The 23,290-nt window shown below is 65.9% G+C and overlaps 1 protein-coding gene across 5 annotated transcripts in view; it reads left to right on the forward strand.

Moving 5' to 3' along the window:
• The window catches only part of ADGRB1 (adhesion G protein-coupled receptor B1), a 90,602-nt gene extending 67,929 nt beyond the window's left edge, over positions 1–22,673 (forward strand). Inside the window, exons 20-32 of one of the 5 annotated variants that reach the window (XM_070481744.1) lie at positions 470–572; positions 1,307–1,457; positions 1,953–2,022; positions 3,440–3,506; positions 6,054–6,139; positions 8,242–8,340; positions 11,444–11,615; positions 15,033–15,128; positions 16,820–16,874; positions 18,972–19,657; positions 20,309–20,344; positions 20,506–20,610; positions 21,881–22,673. In XM_070481744.1, the coding sequence (XP_070337845.1) occupies positions 470–572; positions 1,307–1,457; positions 1,953–2,022; positions 3,440–3,506; positions 6,054–6,139; positions 8,242–8,340; positions 11,444–11,615; positions 15,033–15,128; positions 16,820–16,874; positions 18,972–19,657; positions 20,309–20,344; positions 20,506–20,610; positions 21,881–22,081 (1,927 nt within the window). In that variant the 3' untranslated portion in view covers positions 22,082–22,673. The remainder of the gene's footprint in view (positions 1–469; positions 573–1,306; positions 1,458–1,952; positions 2,023–3,439; positions 3,507–6,053; positions 6,140–8,241; positions 8,341–11,443; positions 11,616–15,032; positions 15,129–16,819; positions 16,875–18,971; positions 19,658–20,308; positions 20,345–20,505; positions 20,611–21,880) is intronic. The other 4 variants (XM_070481746.1, XM_070481745.1, XM_070481747.1 and 1 more) reach the window with 4 other exon arrangements.
• Positions 22,674–23,290: the final 617 nt, after the last annotated feature.

Below are 23,290 nucleotides of genomic sequence, written 5' to 3' on the forward strand. Positions count from 1 at the left end.
GGTGGTGCTGGTGGTGGTGATGATGGTGACAATGGTCATGGTCGTGGTGATGGTGATGGTGGTGATGATGGTGACGATGGTCGTGGTAGTGGTGATGGTGGTGATGATGGTGACGATGGTCATGGTAGTGGTGATGGTGATGGTGGTGATGATGGTGACGATGGTCGTGGTGATGGTGCTGGTGGTGGTGCAGGTGCTTGTGCTGCTACTGATGCTGGTGCTGGTGGCAATGGTGATGTTGATGGCAGTGGTGGCGGTGGTGCTGGTGATGGTGATGGTGCTGATGGTGGTGGTGCTGGTGCTGTGTTGGTTCTGGTGCTGGTGGTGGCAGCGGCACCGATGACAGTGGCGGCAGCAGTGTCTGCGGGGAGGAGGTGGCACCCTCGTTTTGGTGTGGCCACAGGACCCCAGTCTTGTGAAGCGAGGCCCTGTTGGGTGCTGACCGTGCACCTCCCTCCCTCTCCCACAGGTACATCCGCTCAGAGCGCTCCGTCATCCTCATCAATTTCTGCTTGTCCATCATCTCCTCCAACGCCCTCATCCTCATCGGGCAGACCCAGACCCGCAACAAGGTAGGTGGCCTTGGCCCTATCACGCACCTCCCGTCATCCCTGGGTGTGGTGTGGTGGGGTGAGGGTGGTCATGGTGATGACCCCCAGCAGGGGCCTAGACCTGGGATCTTTGGGATGCTCAGGGAAGAGGGCTGCAGAGCCCTGTGCAATCCTGTGCTCTCCACCTCGGGCCATGGCAGCCAGGCGGCTCAGGCCCGAGGGGGCTGTCACCTAGCAAGCATGGGCCTGGGGGCTTGGTGTCCAGAGTCTCCAGCTAGACTGGTGCTTCATGATGAGCCAGCTCTAGCCCCCTGTCCCCGGCCCACCAACGGGCCAGGTTCTGTCTGACCTTGTCTGTGCCTTGCCGGGTGGCCTTCGGGTGACTTACTCTCTCTGGGCCTCGAGTTCATCACCTACTGAACAGGTGGGCTCGACCCAGGACTTCTGAGTGGGCTGCTTGCGGGCATCTGGTGTGACTGTGAATGGGGGGCTGAGGAAGACAGGGAGGGAGGGGTGTCTGTCCCTAGCGATTTGTGGGCAGGGTCACGCGAGCACGCACCAGGATGCTTAGACCTTGCACAGCCCATCTCAGGGCAGTGGCGGGCAGCCCCTCGGTGGCCTGCCTGGGCACTGGATGTGGTCCCAGCAGCGGGCGCCAGGCTTGGGCCTCTCTTGGCTGCGCTGGGCCTTCACGCGGGGTGGGCGCAGGGCCAGGCGGGCAAGCACCTGCCAGCCTCGCCCGCCTGCCCGCCCAGGTGGTGTGCACGCTGGTGGCCGCCTTCCTGCACTTCTTCTTCCTGTCCTCCTTCTGCTGGGTGCTCACCGAGGCCTGGCAGTCCTACATGGCCGTGACGGGCCGCCTCCGGAACCGCCTCATCCGCAAGCGCTTCCTCTGCCTGGGCTGGGGTGAGCTCTGGCCGTGGGCCTGGCCCCCGCAGCCCCTCCCCTCTCCCATCCCTCTGGGGTCTCTTGGCGCTCCCTGGGCGGGCACTCTCCCGGGCCACCATCATCCGTAGGGCTGCCAGATGCAACGTGGACGCTAGGTTCCATCTGAATTCCAAATAAAGCATAGTGTTTTAGTGTAAGTCTACGCACCGTTGAACGTTTAGGATTTAACTTATGCTAAGAAACGTTTCCTTTTTCATCTGAGGTTCAACATGACTGGGTGTCCTGCATTTTATTTGCAGATCTGGCTGCCCTGTCCCCAGTTCTCTCGGTCCTCACCCATGATTCCCTCCTGTTCCCTCTCTCACACACTTGGGGTCACCCCCTGTTTGGGGACCTCAGAGGCGCGTTTCTGGCCCCGCCCTCTGCTGGCAGGGCTGGAGGGAGGCAGAGGGCGGACAGGGAGCTGGGCACGGTGGTGGGGCCCAACTCCCTTTCTTTCTCGTCCTTCCCCAGGGCTCCCTGCACTGGTCGTGGCCATTTCCGTGGGATTTACCAAGGCCAAAGGGTACAGCACCGTGAACTAGTGAGTCGGGGCGGGGTGGGGACGTGGTGGAGGCCACACGGCCCCCCCAGACCCTCCCACCACCCTAGAAGGTGAGGGCTGGCCGGGCACCCATCTCTCCGATGAGAAAGCCCAGGCTGGGAGAGGGCGGGGCCTGGGAGCTGGAGGCCGGGCTCCTCAGGCAGCCTCCTCCGTCCCATCGCCAGCTCCTCCTGGCAGTGGGCAGTGGGATCGAGAGACGTGGGGCTTGGGGCCATTGGAGCCTCCCTCCTTCTCCTCACGTGGCACTGGACAGGTCCTTAGTCTCTCAGAGCCTCAGTTTCCCCATCTGCACGATAGGGCATTTACCCTTGCACAAGGGGAATTGTGTGGCCCCTCGGGAAGGCAGGCAGGTGGGGGTGGCTGTTTTACAAATAAAGTCACTGAGGCCCTGAAGGTCAGCTGGGCCAGGTCCTGGGGGCCTTGAATGCCAAGCCAGGAAGTTGGGGTTAGAGGCAGTGTGGCTCCCAGGGTCGGGGGAGAGGAACTGAGGCCTGGAGGGGCTGTGGCTGCGGGGATGGGCAAGAACAGGACAGCAAGAGGCAGGAGGAAGGGCTGGTGAGGCTGCGCAGGCTTGGCTCACTCTGGAGCCCCAGGGGACAGGATGTGGCCAGGCCCTGGAGCACCGCTCCCCCTGGGCGGTGGGGGGCAGCAGACGTGAACGAGGACCCGGTTACTGGAAGCCCAGTAGGGTGAGTGCTGGGAGGGAAATATGGACACCGCCCCCAGACCTGAGAGGAAGGAGCACCCAGCCTACAGGGTCAGAGGATCAGGAGAAGATGGGACGTTGAAGTGGGGTTCTGAAGGGCCGAGAGGAGTTTGTTGGACGAACAGCCTGGCGTAGGGTGCTCGGGGCAGAGAAGGCATCGCGTGGAGACTGCCGTGTCCTCACTGGGCTCAGGGTTCCTGTGGGCCCGCATGGGTGGCATCTCGGAGATTTGGGGAAGTGTGGGGCTGGTGACTGAGCGTGGGGAGGGACCAGACCGATGTGTGAGCAGAGGGCCAGGTGCCGAGGCCATGGGGCCTGCGCGGGTGGGCGGACGAGGGCCAGGCCTGGGACCCAGCCTCACGTTCTGGTGTCATGTTGGGAGGGAGGGTCTGCCCAGGAGATTGGTGAGAGTTTAGGAGAGGAGAGCTGGGGGGCAGAGCGGCCAGGGCCCTTTCATCCGGCCCCCTGCTGAGCGGCTCTGAGCAGGTGTGCCCCTGCCCTTCCGTCTGTGAACTGGGGGGACGATGCCGCCGGGCTCACCAGGATGCTGAAGCTCAGGAGTGAGCGTGAGGTGTTGTGCGCAGAGGCACCTGTCAGCGCTGACCGGCCTCTGCCACTTCTCCTGGGAGGCCAGCGAGGTGCGCTCTGTGACGGGGGAGGCGGTGCTAACCAGCCTGTCTCCCTCCCCAGCTGCTGGCTCTCCCTGGAGGGGGGACTGCTGTACGCCTTCGTGGGACCGGCCGCCGCTGTCGTGCTGGTACTGACCCCGCCCCGCCATCCCGGGCTGGGCCCCTTGCTCTCCCTGGGCTGGGCCTTGGGCTGTGCCTGCTGCCCCAATCAGGGTTGGTTGTCCAGGTCACTAGAGGGTGGGCGCCATCCTCTGTTCCCCCGACTTCCCACTGGGGTGCAGAGGCTGGGCTGCGGTGGCAGTCTTTTATTGCTGTCAACACAACTTGCCTGATTATTGGGCACCGGCTGTGTACCTGCCAGGAGGTGCGTGTGGGTTTGATGAGTGAGTGACGGGGTGGTGGGGGCTGTTGGGCAGATGGATGGCTGGGGCCACAGGGGTGTGGGCCGGGCCTGGGCACTGATCCGGAGGCTGGCTGGGCTGGGCTTCTCCCTTGACAGGCCACCAGCCCCGCCCCTGGAGAAGGCAGCAGCTCTCCTCCATGGGCCCTCCGCGTTTTCCTTCCCGCTGTTTCTGCCTTTGTTTGGTGAGGGATGCGGGACAGCGCTGTGTGGCTCTGGGGCTGTTCTGCCCTGGTTGCTGATGAGCAGGGGCAGCTCGGGGCTTGACCAAGCTCGCCGGGCTCCATTGGCCTGGCTCTGGGCCCATCTCGCCCTCCTCTCCCTCCTGTCCCCAGGAGAGGGCATCGGGTGTCCGCACAGGCCGATGCTGCCTTGTTGGGGGCGTGGTGCCAGGCTTGGGCACAGGCTGGACGTGGCAGAGAACATTGCAGCCAGGGCACCCAGGGGGAGGCCGAGTCCACAAGGGACGCGTTGGGGGAGCCTGGGTAGGGGCAGAGGCGGGGGGGCAGTGTCCTTGGGCCAGCCCCACATCCTCTCCACAGCCCCAGCCCAGAATCCCAGCTCCTTTATTCCTCGAAGGCACTGGGCAGGGAGAGGCCTGCGTGCTGTGCATTTCAATGCTGGCAAGTCAATGGCCCTGGTGCCATTTGAAGGGCTGGCTCCCCAGCAGGGATCGGAGGGGCAGGTGTCAGAGGCAAGAGCCCCCATCCCCCCACGTCCCTCCCACAATGCATGGCAAGGGCAGGGGCTGGTTCTGAGCGTCTGTGGGACCCCTTCTGTAACGTGGGGACATGCAGTCAAGGCTGAGCACAGAGTCTGCTGCAGGTGGGTGGTGATGACTGATGTCCTGCCTGCGTCTGCCCTGGCTGCGTCAGAAGACGAGGCCACGCCGGAAGGACACTTCCACTGTCAGGCCCCAAGCGTTGGGCGCCCCTGTCTGGGGACTTCATTCACCTGGTGGTGGAGGGCAGGGCCCAGGCCGGCCGTCCTCTGTAGCTGTGCACTCCAGAGCTGTGGGGCTGCCGGGCCTGGGTCTCCCTGTACCAACAGGCCCAGGGTCACAGGTCCAGGGATCCACAGGGTCCCAGGGTCCCTGAAACACAGCAATGTGGCTGGGGGGTCAAGCCGGGCGCCCCAGTCAGGCAGCCCCCCTGCAGAGTTGGAGCCGAGGGAGGGCGTGCAGGGGAGGGAGGGTGTGAGCTGGGGGCCTGGCCCACCCAGCGGAGAAGGTGGGAGGAGGGTCTCCAGGGCCGTGGAAGCGGCTGGCCAGGGCGCCCTGGGGACAGCTTCTCTTGTCATAGGCGGTGGCTCAGGCAGCAGCATAGACTTACCTTGGCACCAAGAAGTACTTCCTGGGTGCGGGCACCCGGCAGTGGGGGTCAGGGAAGATGTCCGCTGGGAGGGCGGCTCTGAGTTAAGGTCTCTGAAGGGCTGCCTGGGGCGGAGGGCGCAGTGGGGTGGCCCAGCAGAGCCAGGTCAGGGAAGGTGCCCCCAAGATGGGCCTCCAGGAGGGCCCTGGTGCAGAGCGAGTTCCTTGTCGTGGGAGGATGCGAGGAACAGGGCTGCTCAGAGGTGGGAGCACGGCTGAGCCTGGATGTGGGCAGCTGCTGGACTGGACGTCGCCTGAGCTCCCTTCTGTGGTCTGAACAGGGTGACTGCCCAGCAGTCGCATGCTTGACTCTGATCAGCCCCGCTGTGAACAGGGCCAGGCTCGCCCCCACCCCAGCCTGACCTCTCACCTCTAGGCTCTGTCCCTGTTGGGATCCCGGCTTCAGAAACTGCTGCTGACCACAGTGGGGACAGCAGATAGGCCTCTGGGCCGTGCACTGCAGCCCACCCCTGGGACCCAGCCCCAGGCAGCCACCATGTCCAGCCTGCGGGGAGAGCCGCTCGTGTCACCTTCGGAGCCCGGCGCATGGGAGGGTCACGTGGGAGCCCTGAGCTGCAGTGCCCGGCCTTGTCAGGGGCATGGGGCACGGAGAGCCCCGCCTGACAGATGATGTTCTAGAAGGAGATGAGGGAAGGGGGCGAGAGTGCAGGCCGATTGCTGCTTCCCCAAGCCTCGTCTCCCAATGGGAGTGGGGCGCAGGGCCACCCTGTGCTGGCCCCGTGCTGCGGGCAGAGCGCGAGCTGAGCCCCGGTTTGGAGCCTGGAGTCCCCGCCCTCGCTTTGTGTTCACCGTCCCCGGCTGCTGGCCTGGGCTGGCGCTGGGGGTGACTCACCGGTCCAGTGCGGGCGCCCCCGCCCCCACACCCAGCTCCTCTGTGCCTGGCAGGTGAACATGGTCATCGGGATCCTGGTGTTCAACAAGCTCGTGTCCAAAGACGGCATCACGGACAAGAAACTGAAGGAGCGGGCAGGGTAGGACCGGGGCCATGTGGCTCCTCGCCCGCTTTGAGTCGAAAAGACCCAGGGCCCCCCCTCCCCCAAGGAGGTGGGGAAACTGACACACAGAGGTCTGCATAGGCTCACAGCCAGCCCCTGCCTTGCTCTGTGCCTCGGTTTCTCCATCTGACCTGTGATGGTGCCGGGACCGTATAAAGTCCTCAGAAACAGTGAAACAGCCCCCACCCCTGCCAGGCCCATCAGGGATGGGGGAGGGTGCCCCAGCCTCCCTCTTCCCTGTCACGGGGTTGAGTGACCCCAAGCCAGGATGCAGCCTGCTCGTCCTGGGGGTGCCTTCAGCCTGGGGAGGAGAACGCAGGCCAGCCGCCTGCTCCTCCCCGCTGGCCAGAGGGCACGCGGCGCTGGGGCGGCTGGGTGGTGCCCAGCGGTGGCAGGGAGTGTGCTTGGGAAGGTGCACCTACAACCTGCTGGGGACCCAAGCCCCAAGGTCATGGGGGGAGGTCAACTCCGGGCCGGGGCAGGCGCGCCCCCTCTCTGACCTGCCGCAGCCCTCTGAGCCCTCCGCACCTCACCTCCGCCTGCTGCTGTGTCTCTCCCTCTGCCCTGGCCACTGTCTTTGTGGGGTCCCCGCCCCGCCCTGCCGCCCTCCCTGCCTGTCTTGCTCAGTCTCTGTGTCTGTCTCTCTTGTCTTTCCCCTCTCCTGCTCCTGCTTTTCCCAGTGAACAAAGCTTCAGGAAACCTTCCCCTCAGGTCCCTGGTGCAGGGTTCTGCTCCCAGTTGGGAACCTGCTGCCCTGTCTGGGGAAGGCGTGTGACCGTGGAGTCCCGCAGGCGCGGGCAGCCTGGCCTCGTGGTCCGTGGGCCTGGGCCCCCGCTCCCTGGGCCTCAGGTCCTGGTCTGTGTAGTGGGGATTGGCAGGCCTCACCCCAGAACATACTGTTACCCACCCATGCTCCTGGGACAGTGGGTCACACACTAAAGAGGCCCCCAGGGCTGCGCAGCGGGCTCAGGGCGCTGCAGACCATCCCGGCCATGCACTGTCCAGGCAGCTGTCGTGCAGGGCTCACCCTGCGCCGGCCCTGTGTTGCGTGCTATCTGCGGTCACCCTGGAGGCAGGGCTGTCGTTCCCATCGTACAGCTGAGCATTCTGAAGTTCAGGCAGGGGAGTGGCTGGCGGGGTGGGGTTCAAGCCAGGTCAGGCGGACACTGGAGGCCAGCGTGTCCGAGTGGCTACCGCCTCGTTGGGCCCCTTCTCCAGTGTGTGCTGGGTGCAGCGGCTCAGAAGCACACCCAGACTCGTCCATGTGGCTGTGCACAGAGGAAGCACCCCGTGCACTGCTCTGTGCCCAATTGCACGCACACGCATGCATACACACGGCCTGTGGGAGGCCGCTGCCCGGGTAGCTCACAGACCCCTCAGCTGACTGGCTCCTGGGTCCCTTGCTCCCTGGCTGGGGCAGCATGTAGTCAGACCAGATACTGCGGACCCCAGGGAAGAGGCAGCGGGCTCACTCTGGGATTTCTGCTGCTTTGTGTGAGTGTAGGCCGATAGTTCACCCTCAACGGGGCACGCACGCACACGGGGGCCAGCCCTGCCCTCCCTTCTCACCCAGGCCCTGGTCGGCCCACATACCCTGCACTAGGCTCTCCCCGCCCCAGGCTCTGAGTGCAGCAGGTGGAAAGAGGCCCTGAGGACGCCCCCAGCCCCACCTGAGCACCCTCGGACCCATCCCTCCCACCGCACCCCTCCCAGGACCCTGTCCCACCCATTTGCCGTCTCAGACCCCATCCCCACCGGCCCCATACTAGGACCTTGTCTCCCCGTCCTAGGACCCTGACCCCCCCACAGGATCCTGTCTCCCCACCCAGGACCCTGTCTCCCCTCACCCAGCACCCCATCACCACTCCCGCCAGCATCCCCCCAGGACCCTATTCCCCCCAGAATCCCATCCCCACTCCAGGACCTGGTCCCGCACCCCCATGACCCCTCCCCCCCAGGACCCGGCCCCCCAGGGAGGCTTGGGCTGGCCCACTGTCTGGTTGGTTTTGGTTCGCCCGCGATCGGTTTCTGTGAGAACAGTGTCTGCTTCTGTCTCAGCCTTTTAATTTCACTTGCAGTCAGCTGCCCCAGGCCCCCCTCGGGCGTGCCCTCAAATGTGCTGAGTGTGGAGCCCTCTCTGCGGCCGACGCCACCTCTGAAGCCGCCAGTAACGCCATGTTAGTGCCTCTCATCGCCAGCGCCCGCCCGCAGGGCCCTGCTCTCCTCTGAGCTACATTTTGTTTGTTTTAAGCTTTTCCTGTCATTTCTGTCATCTCTGCCGTCCACCCTGGGGTTCCTAGGCAGCCCCTGCCCGGCCTCCCCGGCTCTGCTCCCCGCCAGGCTGCCCTCTGCTGTCCTCCGGGCCTCGAGGTACCGACCAACCGGAGGGCAGGATGTCGGCCAGGCCTCCGGCCGCGGGCAACATGTGGCCGTGGACAGGACGGGGCTGTGGTCCGTGCGAGAACGTGGTCAGCTGGTGGCCATCGTCAGTGTGAGGCCGTGCTGGGGTCAGGGCTCTGAGTGTGTAAGGGCGTGTGATGTGCAAGATGATTGTGAGAGTGCGTGTGAGTGTGTTCACGTGTGTGTGTGCATGTTGGTGATCATCACGAGAGTGTGAATGTGAATGGGAGAGAGTCAGTCATGGCCACGGAAACAGGCAGCCGGCTAGGGGCCAGCTGGCTCGTTGGGTGACCCCGGGCAGCCACAGGCGCTGTTTGTAGGACAGGGACAGTGGGGCCTGGGGCCTGGGGCCTGGGGCGGAGGCTAGACCCGGAGCGAGCTTGGCACAATTGACTCGAGAGTGGCCGGGTCATCTTGTCCCCAGACCCGCACATCCCCTGGGGCCGGCCTGTGTCTGCTCCCTGAGCTGGGCCCTGGGGCCCAGGGTTCCAGGAGCCCCGTGGAGAGGGCCCTCCTGGCCGTAGGAAGCACCTGACCTAAGGTGACTCGGGTTCAGGGCAGCACTGGTTGGATGGGCAGAAGCCTCTGGCTGGGAGGGTGGGGCGGAGATGAGGTGTCAGCGGGCAACTCCCTGGTGCCTGGCGCTGCCCCCCACACCAGCTGCTGATGGAGGGAGCAGCGCCCCGTGGTCTCAGCGGGGCCTCCTGTGTTCCGCCCAAGTCTTGGCGGCAGAGGCACGACTTCACCCTGAGGGGCGGGGGTCTCAAGAAGCCTGGAGGGACGTTACCTGCGTGGTCACACAGCAGTCGGAGGCCCTGCTCCCCCAACGTCTGCACTCAAAGTGCCCCCCAGCCCAGGGGCACCTGATTTTCCAAGGGGACAGAAGTTGCCCTCTCCCTGGCGGCTCCTCTGCGCCCCTCTGATGGCGCCCGACCTTCGGGTTTCTCCGCGAGGCCTCTGCGGGGTGTTTCAGAGGCTGGGCTGCAGGAATTCAGTACCTTACGGTCCCCAGGCCCCGGCATCGGGATGTGAACGCGCCGGTCGAGGGAGGATGAGGGAAGATGGGTCACAGCAGGATGAGAAGCTTCGGCGGGGGAGGGCTCTGCCCCTCCTGCTCAGAACGTGGGTGCGGAGGTGGCCAGGTGTCCCTCCTACCTTGGAAGGGAGGAGAGAGACCCTTGGGCCCCACCAGCCACGGGGGCGAAACTGAGGCCTAGCCCCAGAAGGGGCACAGGGCGGCTGTCAGGGTGTGCAAGGTTGATGGAGGGCCCCCTGGGCCGGCTCTGGGCTGGGTGCAGGCCCAGCAGGCATGGAGGGAGGTGAGCACCATGGCCGGTTCCTCCTCAGTGGGCGGGGGTCCTGGAAAGGGAGGCGAGGAGGGGGCGGGGAGGTCTGGCTCTGGAGCCCATGCTGTGCCCAGGAGTGAAGAGGGGTGGGGACTCCGGTAGCCATCCCCTGGGGACTCCATCCTGGAGAAGAGACAGGAGTGGGTCTGGGACGGAGACCTGGGTCCTGGAAGAGGGCTGAGGCGGGATGGGAAGGATGCTGGTGTCTGCACTGGGCGGGGCCACAGACAGGGGGCCCTGCAGGCCTCCACCCGAGGGCATGCGGCTTCGGTGCTGAGCCACGTTGGAGAGCGTGGAAGAGCGGAGTATGCGGGTTGTGGTGCACCCCGGGCCCCTGGCCAAGGCCCTGCTGGTTAGTCCCAGCCGGATGCAACCCTCTCAGCCCCTCTCCCACCAGCCAGGTGCCCCTGGCTCCTCCCTGGTGGCCCTGCCGTGTTCCGTGACCCCCACTGCGTGCTCTCCTGTCACTTCTGCCCCACCTGCTTCTGCCACATCCATAGGAGGAGGGTGAGCTGTGAGGGAGGAGGGGACGCCAGCCCCTCCCTGGCCACAGGGACAGGGACCCATCAGCCCCTCGGAGCCTCTGCAGGCAGTTACGGGCCCCTGGGGCGGAGCTTGCCCTAGCTGTCGTCCTCAGGCCATGGTGGCCCCCAGAGTCCTAGTAGTGGTGAGGATGGGATTAGGTGCATTTCTCAGACACCTGCTGTGCACCAGGCACCCTGCTGGTGCTCGCTCTGTCCCCACAACAGCCCCTTGAGGTGACACAGTGTCCCCTTAGTACAGATGAGGAGACAGGCTCCGGGTGGCCACACATTTAGCCCACGGTGGTGCAGCGCAGTGCCTACTATAGGGGCGCTCCTGGAGGGCTTCCTGGAGGAGGGGGTGAGGGCTGCAGGGCAGAGGCAGCTCTTCCCCTGGGGATGGGCAGAGCGGGGCCCGCCAAGAGGAAGGAGCACCTGTTGGTCTCTCTGTCTGTGTGTCTGTCTGTCTCTGCCCTGGTCCTCTCCTTGCCTGGCCTGTCTCCTGTCTCCTCCCTCGCAGGATCCCTTGCTGGTCCTCCCTGAGCCCTCTGTCCCTCTCTGTCTCCCTCCCTCTCTCTGTCCAGAGCTCAGAGGCCTGGCCCAGTGCCCTCCTCCGTGGCGTCTTGCAGTTTGGGCCCTGGACCCCTGGCTGGGGGCCTGAGGGCCCCGGGAGCTGGAGCCAGCAGGGGCTCCTCCCCTCCCTGTGGCTTCCTGGACAGTCAGGAGCCTGGGTCTCCTGGAGAGCGCCCTCCCTGCCGTGTCTGGCCCCTCGGGACCACCCTCTTGAGCCCCAGCTCCTCGGGCTGAGGGGTGGGGGTGCTGGCAGGACGCTGCTGCCCAGGAGAGAGGGTCTCCAGGGAGAGGATGGGAGCGGTGGGGAGCCCAGGGAGCTGTGCCCACGTGGGAAGGGCAGCCCGGGTGCCGGGGAGGGAGATGGGCTGGGGCCGCGGGGGTTGGGCCCCAGGGTCCGGGGCAGCCCTGATGCCTGCCGCCCGCCGCCCGTCCACCCGCAGGGCCTCGCTGTGGAGCTCCTGCGTGGTGCTGCCGCTGCTGGCGCTGACCTGGATGTCGGCCGTGCTCGCCGTCACCGACCGCCGCTCCGCGCTCTTCCAGATCCTCTTCGCTGTCTTCGACTCGCTGGAGGGCTTCGTCATCGTGATGGTGCACTGCATCCTGCGGAGAGAGGTGGGCCGGCCTGGCGGGGCAGGCGCCCGCCCGAGCTGGGCTCCTCTGTCGGGAGGAGTCTGGATGAGGCCGGGAAGAGGGGGGTGCGACTTCCATGGCCCCTGACCCTCCCGAGGGGTCAGACTTGCGTCCAGCACGCAGCCAAGGTCCCGAGAACGGTCAGCCGTTGTTAGAACAGCTTCCTCCCGGGGACGCCCTGCGCCCGGGCTGGAGCAGACGGGGTGGGGGCTCCGTCCTCCGGGGCCTACAGGAAGGAGAGCCGCTGGAGACGCAGCTTTCACGGCGGCTGAGATTCCCGTTCTGGCGTTTCCTGGACCTCTCCAGAAGGTGGCGGGAGAAGGTCCTCACCAGACTCCATCCCAACGACCACCTGGCTGGTAGCCATGATTACGGTGGTGTGCCCGGATCTTAGAGGGACCACAATGTGAAAAGGTGGCCCTCTTGATGTCGACGGAGTGGGCTCCTCCTTCAAGGCCGTGTGGAGAGCAGTGAGGGAGAGCAGGGCAGCCGAGGGCGCGGGACGCCGGCTGGACTGGCTTTGGCGCCAGGACGGCAGCGGAGGCTGAAGGGGCAGGAGCAGGTGGGCAGACGTGTGGGGTCAGCTCCACTTCCCCTGGAAATGCCTAGAAAGATGGCAAAGGGATGTTTTAAAGCGAGATATGAAAGGATAAAGAAAACCACAGGAGGCGACAGCATCAAAGCCTGGGAGGCTGGGAGGCGGGTGCATAAGTGCTCGTGGACTCGGCCGGCCCACAGGAGCCCGTGTGCATCTGGCAGTGGGGCCATGCAGCAGCTGCTGCACGCCGCTGAAGCCCAGGGCACTTGTGGAAGCGCAGCCGCCAGGGCCCAGGGATGCTGAGGGGAGGCCCGGAGTGGACGCCTGGTTATCCATCGCCTGGGCAGCAGCTTCGATCCCCACTGAACTGGCAGTGCTGCCCCCCAGCCCCCCACCTGGAGCATTGCTCTGCAGGAGTGGACACTGGGCCCTGGCCTGGGGAGGCCCTGCACATCTGAAGGTGGGAACGTCATACTGAAACGATTGAGGGGAGCCCGCGTGCTGACCCCGTCTCCCTGTCAGCTGAGGCCCCCGGCTCATTCCTGCGGGGTCCCCCTCTCCAGGGACTCTGACCACAAGGAAGGAGGAGGATGGAGACCGGAAGTTGCTAACGTGGCAACGGCCCCAGTCGCTCCTGAGGGTCCAGTGCTCAAATCCTGAGGACGGGAGGAGAGGCTGTGCTGGCAGAGCCACAAACGCCACCAGCCATGGGCCACAGACATAGGCCGGGAAGAAGAGACTCCGCAGACCCGCGTGACATCTGCGGAGAGAAGCGCTCGCTCACAGGGCCCAGCACCCACATGCGCCAGGCCCTGGCCCCCGATTTACTCGGGTTGGTGATTCGCACGACAGCCCCACAGCACACTTACGCCCACGCCCCTCACCAGACGGGCCAGCTCCGGCCAGCACGGACCTTGTCGCCATGGGTGGGTCTGAGCCCAGAGCCACACTCTGACCGGGCTCTAGGGTCACCCTCTTGGCCCTCGGCCGCCTGGCTTCTGTGAAACAAGAACAGCAGGTAACACAAAAGGAACGTGCTGAGGACGGAGAGGGAGCTGTAGGAATTAAAAATGCAAGAGCTGACACTGAAGAGCCCAGGAGATGGCAGACCCGGCTGTGTGTACCGAGGAGAGAAGGGGGGTTGGAAAACATCAGAAGGTGGCTTCTGAAGGGCCGCCTGGTTGACAATGGGAGGCGCAGGGCGAGGCTTGGTGCCGGGGTGGAGGCAGTGATGTCTGCAGCCGAGCCGGCTCCCCAGGAGAGACAGGTGCCCCCCTCGGGAAGGCAGCACCTGGGGGCAGGGCAGAGGAGATCCCACACATGTGCCCCTGCTTTGGGTGGGCAGAGGACACGTGGGTCAGATGTCTCCATCAGGCCCCGTGTGTGGGGTCCATACTGCAGGGGCCCTGCCGTCTGGGCCAGCTCAGGCGTGGGCCTCCATCCTCATGCCTCCGTGGGGAGGGCTGCAGGGGGCGCTGGGGAGGCCACACCAGGCAGCCCCAGCCAGCCCTATGGCATGGAACATTCTAGCAGGTGGACAAGTAAGATCCTCATCTGCTCCGACGGAGCCTGGGCTCCTGGGGGAGCAGAGTCGGGTGATGCTGGCCCAGGCCGTCTTCCTGGAGGAGGAGCTAGGAGGCAGGTGCTCTGGGAGTCCCAGCTCCTTTTCCTGCTGGCAGAGAAACTGCTTTCTCATCTGCCGTCTCCTGGATTGTGGCCTGCCCCCTCAGGGCACACAGTAGGCACTTAGCAAGTGTTGGCTGGGCAGGTCAGGGAGCACAGGATGGAAGGAGGCATTTCTGCAGTGGAGGGGGGCCCAGGGGCTGGCTGGTGTCCATGGCTCCGAGGCCAGCAAGACCCTGGCCTTGCCTCTGACCCGCTCTGTGGCCCTGGGTAAGTCTGTAGCCCTCTCTGGACCTCAGTGTCCCCGTTGCACGATGAGAAGGGTGCACAGACTGGCTGAGCCCCTCCCCGCAGCATAAGCTCAGTGGCCAGGGTAAGCCGGGACAGGTCCATGGCTCCATGGTGAGTCGCTGTCTGGGCGCCAGGATATATTGCTTCAGGACACCTCCTCCAGGAAGTCTTCGGTGCTTTCACAGCCCCTGCACATTCATTTATTCAGTTTGCACGTTGTGGTCCTAAGCAACAGCTCCCTATGGATGGGCACTCTGCACACTGCCACCCCAGGGCCCAGAGAGCACCCCTAGGTGGCCATGGTACTGGCAGATGCCTCCCTGGATAAGCAGGTCTCTCCTCCTCCAACGGCTCCTCCCTGTTAATAGGCTCTGTGCTGGCTGCTCAGTGGCTCCTCATGCGCGGAGCCATCATCACCATCCATTCTGAAGAGTCTGGGGCCACAATGGTGAAGTTCCCCTGGAGGGAGCAAGCTGTGCCCATGACACAGCTTGTCCTCGCGCACCATGGCGCCCAGCTCCCTGTGGACACGCTCTCCCCGCCAGGAGCCTTGTGCACGCTCAGGCTGGGTGTCCCCCCGAGGGGGCAGGGGCTGGGCCCTTGGCTTGCCCCCGAGAGTCGGAGCGGAGGCCATGGGTGACTCAGGACAAGTCTGGACACAAGTGACCCTCCCAGCTCGATGGTCGGTTCTTACCCACGGGCTCTGGCCGGGAGGGCCGGCAGCATTCCTCAGCGGCCGGAGCTCCACGTCTCTGAGTTTTCATGCCCCAGAGGGTGAGGGAGCATCTCAGAGAGGAGAGGGTGGCCGGGCCCGCCCCACGGCCCTCGGCCTGTGTGAATCTGCAGCCGCCCCTCACCGAGAGGCCGCACCCAGCTCACCCTCGCCTCCCCAGCCTTGTGCCTGTGGGCGTGGGCTGCCCGTCGATGCCTTTGCTCTCCCTCTCCAGGTCCAGGATGCTGTGAAGTGCCGCGTGGTCGATCGCCAGGAGGAGGGCAACGGGGACTCGGGCGGCTCCTTCCAGAATGGCCACGCCCAGCTCATGGTAGGGCTTGGAGCCAGGGGCACACGTGGCCCCCACTTGGTGCCCCCACCAGGCGTCTCCGGTCATCCCTCTGCCCAAAGCTTCACTAGCCCCCAGCAGCCCCATTAGGAGGAAGTCCAAGCCCAGTTTGAAGTTGGGGAAACAGGATCGCCAAGGTGAAACTCCTGGTCTAGGGTTTGGGGTGGGCGGGGTCGAGTCGAGGAGTCTGGGCGGGGCTGGCGGCCACCCCATGCCCAACCCTGGCACCAGCAGTGCCGTGGGGCGGCCCTCACCTCACGCCTCTCCACACGCCTTCCCCGCCTTCTCAGTGCCCTCACGCTCGGCCGGGAACGGAACTTGGCTTGCTCGGCCTCCACCCGGGACCTGTCGTGGCCTTGTCTCCACCAGGTCCTCTCAGGACCTGAGCCCCTGGTCCTCCAGCATCACACACACCCTCCGGCCGCAGGCCCTGCACACCCTGCCTGCTCCTGCTGCCCACTTTGCACTGGGATGTCCCCTCCTCCAGGGGGCCCTCCCTGATGGCCCATCAGGCTGCCTGTTCAGGCCCTAGTAGCACCCTGGGTGAATTCTCCTCCCTGTCGTTCGGCATCTGCTACCGCCGGGTGCCCCCAGCGCACAGTGCGCCTGGCAGGCAGGAGGTGCTCATTCAGCCTTTGGGTGCCCGGCCACCTCCTGGGGGTTGTGAGGGTCACAGGCAGGGCCTCAGCAGATGCCAGTGGCCAACCCCGGGGAGGCTGCTGGCATCCTTGGGGGTGAGGGCAGGGGCAGGCTGTAGGAGGAGGCTGGATCCTGGATCCCCTGACACTTCTCCTGGCCTGATCTCTGACCTCTGGGGGAAGCCCTTGTGGTCTTCCAGCTGACTCGATGTCTGCGTTTGCAGGGAAGGAGGCTCCAGGCTTGAGATTGAGGGCCCGGCCCTCCCCTGGGCCCCACAGCCCAGCCTGGGTGGCCCACGCCTGTTCCCCAGCTGGCCGAGCTCCCTGAGGGCAGGGCCAGGGCGGCCCTGCCATCTCCCAGCTCCTAGCCTGCTCCACCACTGCTGCAGGGCAGCTGGTCCCACCCTGGCACCAGACATCTGCGTCCCAGCCCCACCCCACCTCTCCCTGGCCGCTGGCCTGCATTTCCGCATACCCAGGGCTGTGGTGAGGACTGAAGAGGTGACGTGGGGCAGGACCCCGTGCCTGGCATGTGGGCGGATCGCAGCCTGGGCAGCAGGGGCTCTGGCCTGGGCTCTCTGTGTGCCCTGCCCCGTTGGAGGGACAGACCTCTTGTACCGAGGTCAGGGGCCAGGGGTCGGAGGAGACTGAGGCCGGAGGGCAAGAGCGTGAGCGAGCTGTGGTGGGACTGGCTTCCTGCTCCCCAGCTAATCCACGAATGCTTTAGAGGGAGGACGTGCTCTCGTGTGCAAGCACGCAAACACATGTGCACACACAGCTACACGCACGCGCACACACGGGAAGAGCGCGCAGAGGCGCAGCCGCCCGTCTGGGAATCGCTTCATGTGAGCGCAGCAGACACGGGTGTCCTTGGGCACATGGACCCCCTTAGCCGTCAGCACGCACACACACACGTGCGCACGCACATGCCCTCCAAGGTGCGGCTGCAGCTCCAGCCTGGCCCTCCCCCTGCCCGCAGGCGGCACCCGCCCGCCCCTCGCCCACGGGCCTTCGCCCCGCCTCTCTGTCTTGCAGACCGACTTCGAGAAGGACGTGGATCTGGCCTGTAGATCAGGTGAGCGCCTGACAGGTGAGAGCCACAGGGGGCCTTGCCTGGGCCTGCTTCTTGTTTCTCTTTTCTCCATGCATCTGTCTGTTCATTCGGCTGTCTTCATCCCGCCCCTTCCCCCCACAGCCCCCACCGCGGCCCTGGAGCCCTGGTCTGAGCCAGGAGGTGGGGACGAGTGCCCCCATCAGGGCCTGGGCCGCCTCCGCGCCTGCCCATAGCCCCTGCTCCCTGGAGGCTGCAGGCAGGGTTGGTGGGGCATGAGCAGAAGCCTCTGGAAAACTGTCCTGGAGCTCGGGCTCGGCGGCTGCGGGCTGCCCAATGCTGCTGGAGCTCTCAGCGCCCCCGGGGCCGCCCTGGCCCTCTGCTCTCTCCTCGTGCCCCTGATTCTCAGCACCCACACGCCCTTCTATCTTGGCCCTCCAGCCTCCTGGGAGCAGCAGCGAGGCTGGGCAAGCTCCATGTGAGACCTGCAGCTGCCCCGCTCCCCACCCAGCCTCCACCCTGCAGTCCCCCACCCCCTCACCCCTGCCTGCCCTCCCTCAAGGGCCTGTGTTCTGTGTTGCCTTCATTTCTTCATCGTTAGTTCAATGTGGAGGACGGGTGGGGAACGTCAATGGGAGCAGGAGGAAAGCAGGGAGAAGAACCCAAAGCTGAGCCCTGGATTCGCCATGGGCTTCCTGGGAGCAAGTGCAAAAAGGCAATCAATCGTCCAATAAAAGGAAGCCCCCCCAAGTGTCATAGTTCTGTGAGCCAAGTGCCTGGGGAAGTGGCAGGCAGTGTCTTTCTGGACTGGGGAGGCCCAACCAGTCTTCTGGCCTGTCAGATATTTAAGGAGCGTTTTCTCTTAGAGATAGCCATCGGGGAGGGGCTGGGACAGCCCTGGTGGGAAATGTCAGCTGCTGCCAGGTGAACCCCAGGAGGACTTCCTGGAGGAGGTAACCTCTGGCTTGGGCTAGGCAGGAAGTAAACAGAACATCCTTCCTGGCCCCTCTTAATCTCATGTGCTCTAGTCAACCTCCCTGGGAGGTGACTCCAACACTTGGGGGGTCTTAGGGGCTTGGGCTCAGCCCTGTTTGGGCCATACTGGCCTCTGTGAGCCTCTGGTTCCTTCCTTGTTGGTCACATGGCCCAGCCTGGCCTGTGGCCTCTTGAGCAGCAAGTGGCTGGCAGCCGGGGATGGGGGTCACACATATAACCAAGAGCTGAGTGTGCAGAGAAGCAGTGACCTGCCCAGGCAGGCAAGGAGCAGGGGGGGCACCCCCACGAGTGCATGGGACCCCTGCGGCTGGGTTGATGCAGGGGTGTGCACAGCCTGGTCCACGGCTAGACTCTGGCTCTGAGGCGGACTGGGAGACCTCGATGGGAGTGACGTGCAGGGGAGAGGCAGTGAGGGAGGGGGCCTTTCCTGACCCTGCTCATGCCCCACTGATCCTGCCCACCTGCTGCCCAAGGAAAATGGCAGTCCCCTGTTGGGCCGCGTGGAATGGGGCAGGGAGTGGACGTCCAAGGGCTGGAGAGAAGGGCCTGGGACCTGCGGCTGTCAGGAGCGGGTGGTGGGGAGGACCAGGGGAGGGCGGGTGGCCGCTGGCATGTGCTGCTTGGGGGCTGTGTGCTGACAGGTGGCTGCAGGGAGCAAGTGGCGAGCGCTGGTGTCTGGGAGCTGGGCAGGGGTATGGCGTGGGAGCCCCCGCACCAGGCCAGCTCAGGGAGAGCCTGCAGGCAGAACAGGTTTCCTGAGGATGGGCCCCGAGTGAGGGGTCAGAGGTCAGGGCGGCCTGGTCCTCACTCAGCTGAACAGACGAGAGGGGTGGCTAAGCAGACAGGGTGCTGGCCCCCCAGGAACAGGTTGTCCTGCCCACAGCGAGGAGCTATGTCCCCGCACTGGCCCTTGGCAGCTGCTGGGAAGGGCAGTGCGTGGGTGGAGGTCACCTGTCCCCTTGCAGAGGAGGACAGAGAGGCACTCCTGCGTGCCAGCCTTGTGTGAAAGGGCAAAGGAACCCCCGGTGCCACAGCAGACACAATGGGGTGTGCCTGAGATCACCCAGCAGGTGGGGCCACGCGGGACCTGGTGGCTCCCCCGGCTCCGGGCCGTCCTGACGCCCTCGCCTGTCCCCACAGTGCTGAACAAGGACATCGCGGCCTGCCGCACAGCCACCATCACAGGCACGCTCAAGCGGCCGTCGCTGCCGGAGGAGGAGAAGCGGAAGCTGGCCCACGCCAAGGCGCCGCCCCCCAACTTCAACAGCCTGCCGGCCAACGTGTCCAAGCTCCACCTGCACGGCTCGCCCCGCTGCCCGGGCGGCCCCCTGCCCGACTTCCCCAACCACTCGCTGACCCTCAAGAAGGACAGGGCGCCCAAGTCCTTCATCGGCGACGGGGACATCTTCAAGAAGCTGGACTCGGAGCTGAGCCGGGCCCAGGAGAAGGCCCTGGACACGAGCTACGTGATCTTGCCCACGGCCACGGCCACGCTGCGGCCCAAGCCCCAGGAGGAGCCCAAGTACAGCATCCACATCGACCAGATGCCCCAGACGCGCCTCATCCACCTCAACATGGCCCCTGAGGCCGGACTTCCCGCCCGCAGCCCGCCCTCCCGCCAGCCCCCTGAGGCGCCCCCCGCCCAGCCCCCACCACCGCCCCCGCCACCCCCACCCCCCCAGCAGCCTCTGCCCCCACCGCCCACCCTGGAGCCGGCGCCCCCCAGCCTGGGGGAGCCCGGAGAGGCCGCCGCCCACCCAGGGCCCAGTGCCGGGACTGGGACCAGGAACGAGAATGTCTCCACCTTGTCCGTGAGCTCCCTGGAGGTGAGGGCCCAGGCGGCGGGGCAGGGCGCATGGTGGGCCCATGGTTGGGGCTGTGGCTCCACAGGTGGGGCTGGCAGCCAGCGTAGGAATGCCAGCACCCTGGCTCACCTCTGCTGCAAGTGTCCCCTTGGCAAGAGGGGAGACTGAGACCTGTGTGGGAGGGCTTTGCCTTCTTGCCCCTGCGCACCCACCTGCATGGCTAGGAGGGGCAGAGTCTGTCCTAGGACCCAGGGGTCCCCACTCTGCGAGGGAGCCGCCTCTATCTGCTCTCCAGCCATACTCCCCGGGCCCTCTCGGGCGCTCCTGATAGCAAACCACAAACCACGACCCTGCAGTGGTGGTCTCACCTGTTGCAGAGGGGCTCAGGGGCCCACAGCCTGGACTCACCCAGCTGCACTTGAGCTGGCCCTGCCTTCTGCCCAGCCTCTTCCCCTAGAGCCCCCAGCTACACCCCCATTGTCTCAGGGCACAGAGAACCACAGCTCGAGGGCACCAGAGCCGTGTCCCGCAGGGCTTGGCTGGGCCCCCCGGCAGGCATGGGGTGAGGGGTCCTCAGTCTCCCCGGTCCTCAGGTGAGGAGAGCCTGGACTGGTGGTCTGGGGGAGTCAAGGGAACTGGTTGCAAATGGGCGCAAACTCCTTCTCCCCACAGAGGCGGAAATCGCGGTACGCAGAACTGGACTTTGAGGTGGGTCCTCGTGTCCCTTCCCCAGAGCACCTGGGCCCCCAGCTCAGGCCCTTCCAACAGGCAGGGAGGGGGCTGAGGAGGACCCCGCCCTGGCCCGGAGGCCACGAGCGCAGGCAGCCCTGCTCCTGGCTCAAGACTCGCTGTCCCTCCTCCCCCTTCAGAAAATCATGCACACGCGCAAGCGGCACCAGGACATGTTCCAGGACCTGAACCGGAAGTTGCAGCACGCAGAGAAGGACAAGGAGCCGCTGGGCCCGGAGAGCAAGGTCTGGAGGGCGGGGCGGGGCCGGGGAGCCGGGGGTGGGGAGGGGGTGGGGAGAGGGCGGGGCCGCGAGGGCTGTGGGCGGAGGGGGGCGGGCCCTGGGAGCTGTGGCTGGGGAGAGAGGGCGGGGCCGAGGGGCAGGGCCGCGAGGGCTATGGACGGGCCGCGAGAGCTGGGGACGGGGCTGGGGAGCTATGGCCAATCGCGGGGGCTGTGGGCGGAGGGGGGCGGGGCCTGGGAGCTGTGGCTGGGGAGAGAGGGCGGGGCAAAGGGGCGGGGCCGCGAGAGCTGGGGGCGGGGCTGGGGAGCTATGGCCAATCGCGGGGGCTGTGGGCGGAGGGGGGCGGGGCCTGGGAGCTGCGGCTGGGGAGAGAGGGCGGGGCAAAGGGGCGGGGCCGCGAGAGCTGGGGGCGGGGCTGGGGAGCTATGGACAATCGCGGGAGCTGTGGGCGTGGCCGCGGGGGCTGTGGGTGGAGGGGGCGGGGCCTGGGAGCTGTGGCTGGGGAGAGAGGGCGGGGCCGAGGGGCAGGGCCGGCGAGAGCTATGGGCGGGGCCACGACATCTGGGGGCGGGGCCGGGGAGCTGGGGGTGGGGCTGGAGAGTTGTGGACAGTCGCGGGGGCTGTGGGCGGGGAGGGGCGGGTCCTAGGAGCTGGGGCGGGGAGAGGGGGCGGAGCCGAGGGGCAGGGCTGCGGGAGCTGTGGGCTGTGGGTGGGGCGAAGGGCGGGGCCACGGGGCGGGCGGAGGGGGAGCCCTTAGGTAAGGTTGCCTTCTCCCTGCTTCCTTTTCTCCAACTTCATCCACATGTTCATTCATTTGCTCAGTCTTTCCCAAGGCCTGGCCTGACCGAGGCCATGCTAGACCTTGGAGGGACAGGACAGGCAGATGGGTGTGTCCCAGGGGCCCGGTCTGGAAGGGTAGGCAGCATACTGGGGTGCAGCTGGGGCTGAGTCAGCCTGCACAGGCTGCCCTCCGGAGAAGGGTAACAGCCAAGCCAAACGAGGGGTGCCGAGCAGGCAGGGGCCTCCAGGCTGCCCTCCTCTGCAAGCCGTCCCCAGGCGGTGACGCACTGGTGGGGGCCGCACACTTGTGCAGTCTGGGAAAAGCTCTGCTCCCGTGCTTCTGTGCTGGCCTCTCCTTATTGCCCCACTCCTCCTTTCCTTCCGCTCCCTTCCTCACCGTTTTGATTCTTGTCTGCATCGTTCTCTCCCCTCCCCATGTGTTCTTGCTCTGTCTCTCCATCTGGGCCCCCACCCCCTCACCGCCGCTGGCCAGCAGCCAGAAAAGCAGCAGACGCCCAACAAGCGGCCCTGGGAGAGCCTTCGGAAAGCCCATGGGACGCCCGCGTGGGTGAAGAAGGAGCTGGAGCCCCTGCCGCCGACCCCACTGGAGCTGCGGAACGTGGAGTGGGAGAAGTCGGGCGCCACGATCCCGCTGGTGGGCCAGGACATCATCGACCTCCAGACTGAGGTCTGAGCGGGTGGGTGGCGGCCACGCACCGGGCCACGGAGGAGGGATGCTGCTCTGCCCGCTCCTGCCGCAGGACGGGCACAGACACGCTCGCGGGCGGCGGGCCAGGCCCGCGCCCCAGCCTCAGGGCGCTCGGACGGCGGCCAGGCAGAGGCCCGCAGTGCTGGGACCAGAGCCAGACAGGACAGGAGGTGGCGGCGGCCCAGGCGGGCACAGGGCTCCAGAGGCCAGAAGGTGCCTCAGACTCTGCCCTCCTCAAGCCCAGCCCCGGCGGGCGGGCGGGCGAGCGGGCAGGCGCGGCCAGCAGCCAGACTGGCGCGGACAGCATCCCTGGACGTCCGCCTGAGCTGCTGCGACAGAGGACCAGCCTGCTTGGCCCAGCGGGCCCGGCACCGTTTTTTAGACACCCCCACCCCTCCGGAAGCAGCCAACCCCCACCCCTCCAGGGCCCGGGGCCCCTCCCCAGCCCGGGCGAGAGCACAGCCCTCTCACTTGCACCGCCCTCGGGGGCGGGACTAGAAGCCCACTCCAGGAAGAAGCAGGGTGGGGAATCTATTTTTTCTCTCCTTTTCTTTTCTTCAATAAAAAGAATTAAAAAACCATGTCCTATGTGTGTGGCCTTTCTCTGTGCAGTTCCCAATCCGTGGCCCCGTTGGTCTGGGGGTGGGCTTCACTGACCAGTCTTAGTCCCCCAGCCAGCGTCAGGGAGGGCTGGGGGATGCCTGGTAGGCACCACGGCTCCTCCCCAGCCGTCAGCTCTGCCTGGGTGTCAGGGTGTCAGGAGTGGACTCTGTGGGCCGTGGCCCCCAGGCCAGCAGTCATGCGGCCCCCAGGCATCTCATCCCCCAAGGGGGCTTCCAGGGGACCTGATGGGGAGCCTCCATGCTGGTTCTCCCCTGCCCCGCACCCCCCCCCCCCCCCAGGACACTCAGACTCATGGGGGGATGCATTTGACTTTCCTGTACATTCACTCATTGCAGGAGAGACAAAAGCAACAAATGGTGCTTTTTAAAAACATCCTGAGACTGTAGAAAGAAATGCAAGGGCCTTGCGGTTCCCCCTCCTGCTGGCCGACCTTGGTGGACCCTCACTTCCTCTGTTGCTCCCATCTCTGGGCCCAGGGCCCCTGTCTGGTTTCTGAGCAGGAGCTTTGAGATACCAACGTAAACTGAAGTTCTGCGTCTGGCCTCTTCTCCATGTGTCCAGCAGGGGGCA

This window comes from Equus asinus, chromosome 12, assembly GCF_041296235.1.
Source record: "Equus asinus isolate D_3611 breed Donkey chromosome 12, EquAss-T2T_v2, whole genome shotgun sequence".
NCBI classification, from domain to species: Eukaryota; Metazoa; Chordata; class Mammalia; order Perissodactyla; family Equidae; genus Equus; species Equus asinus.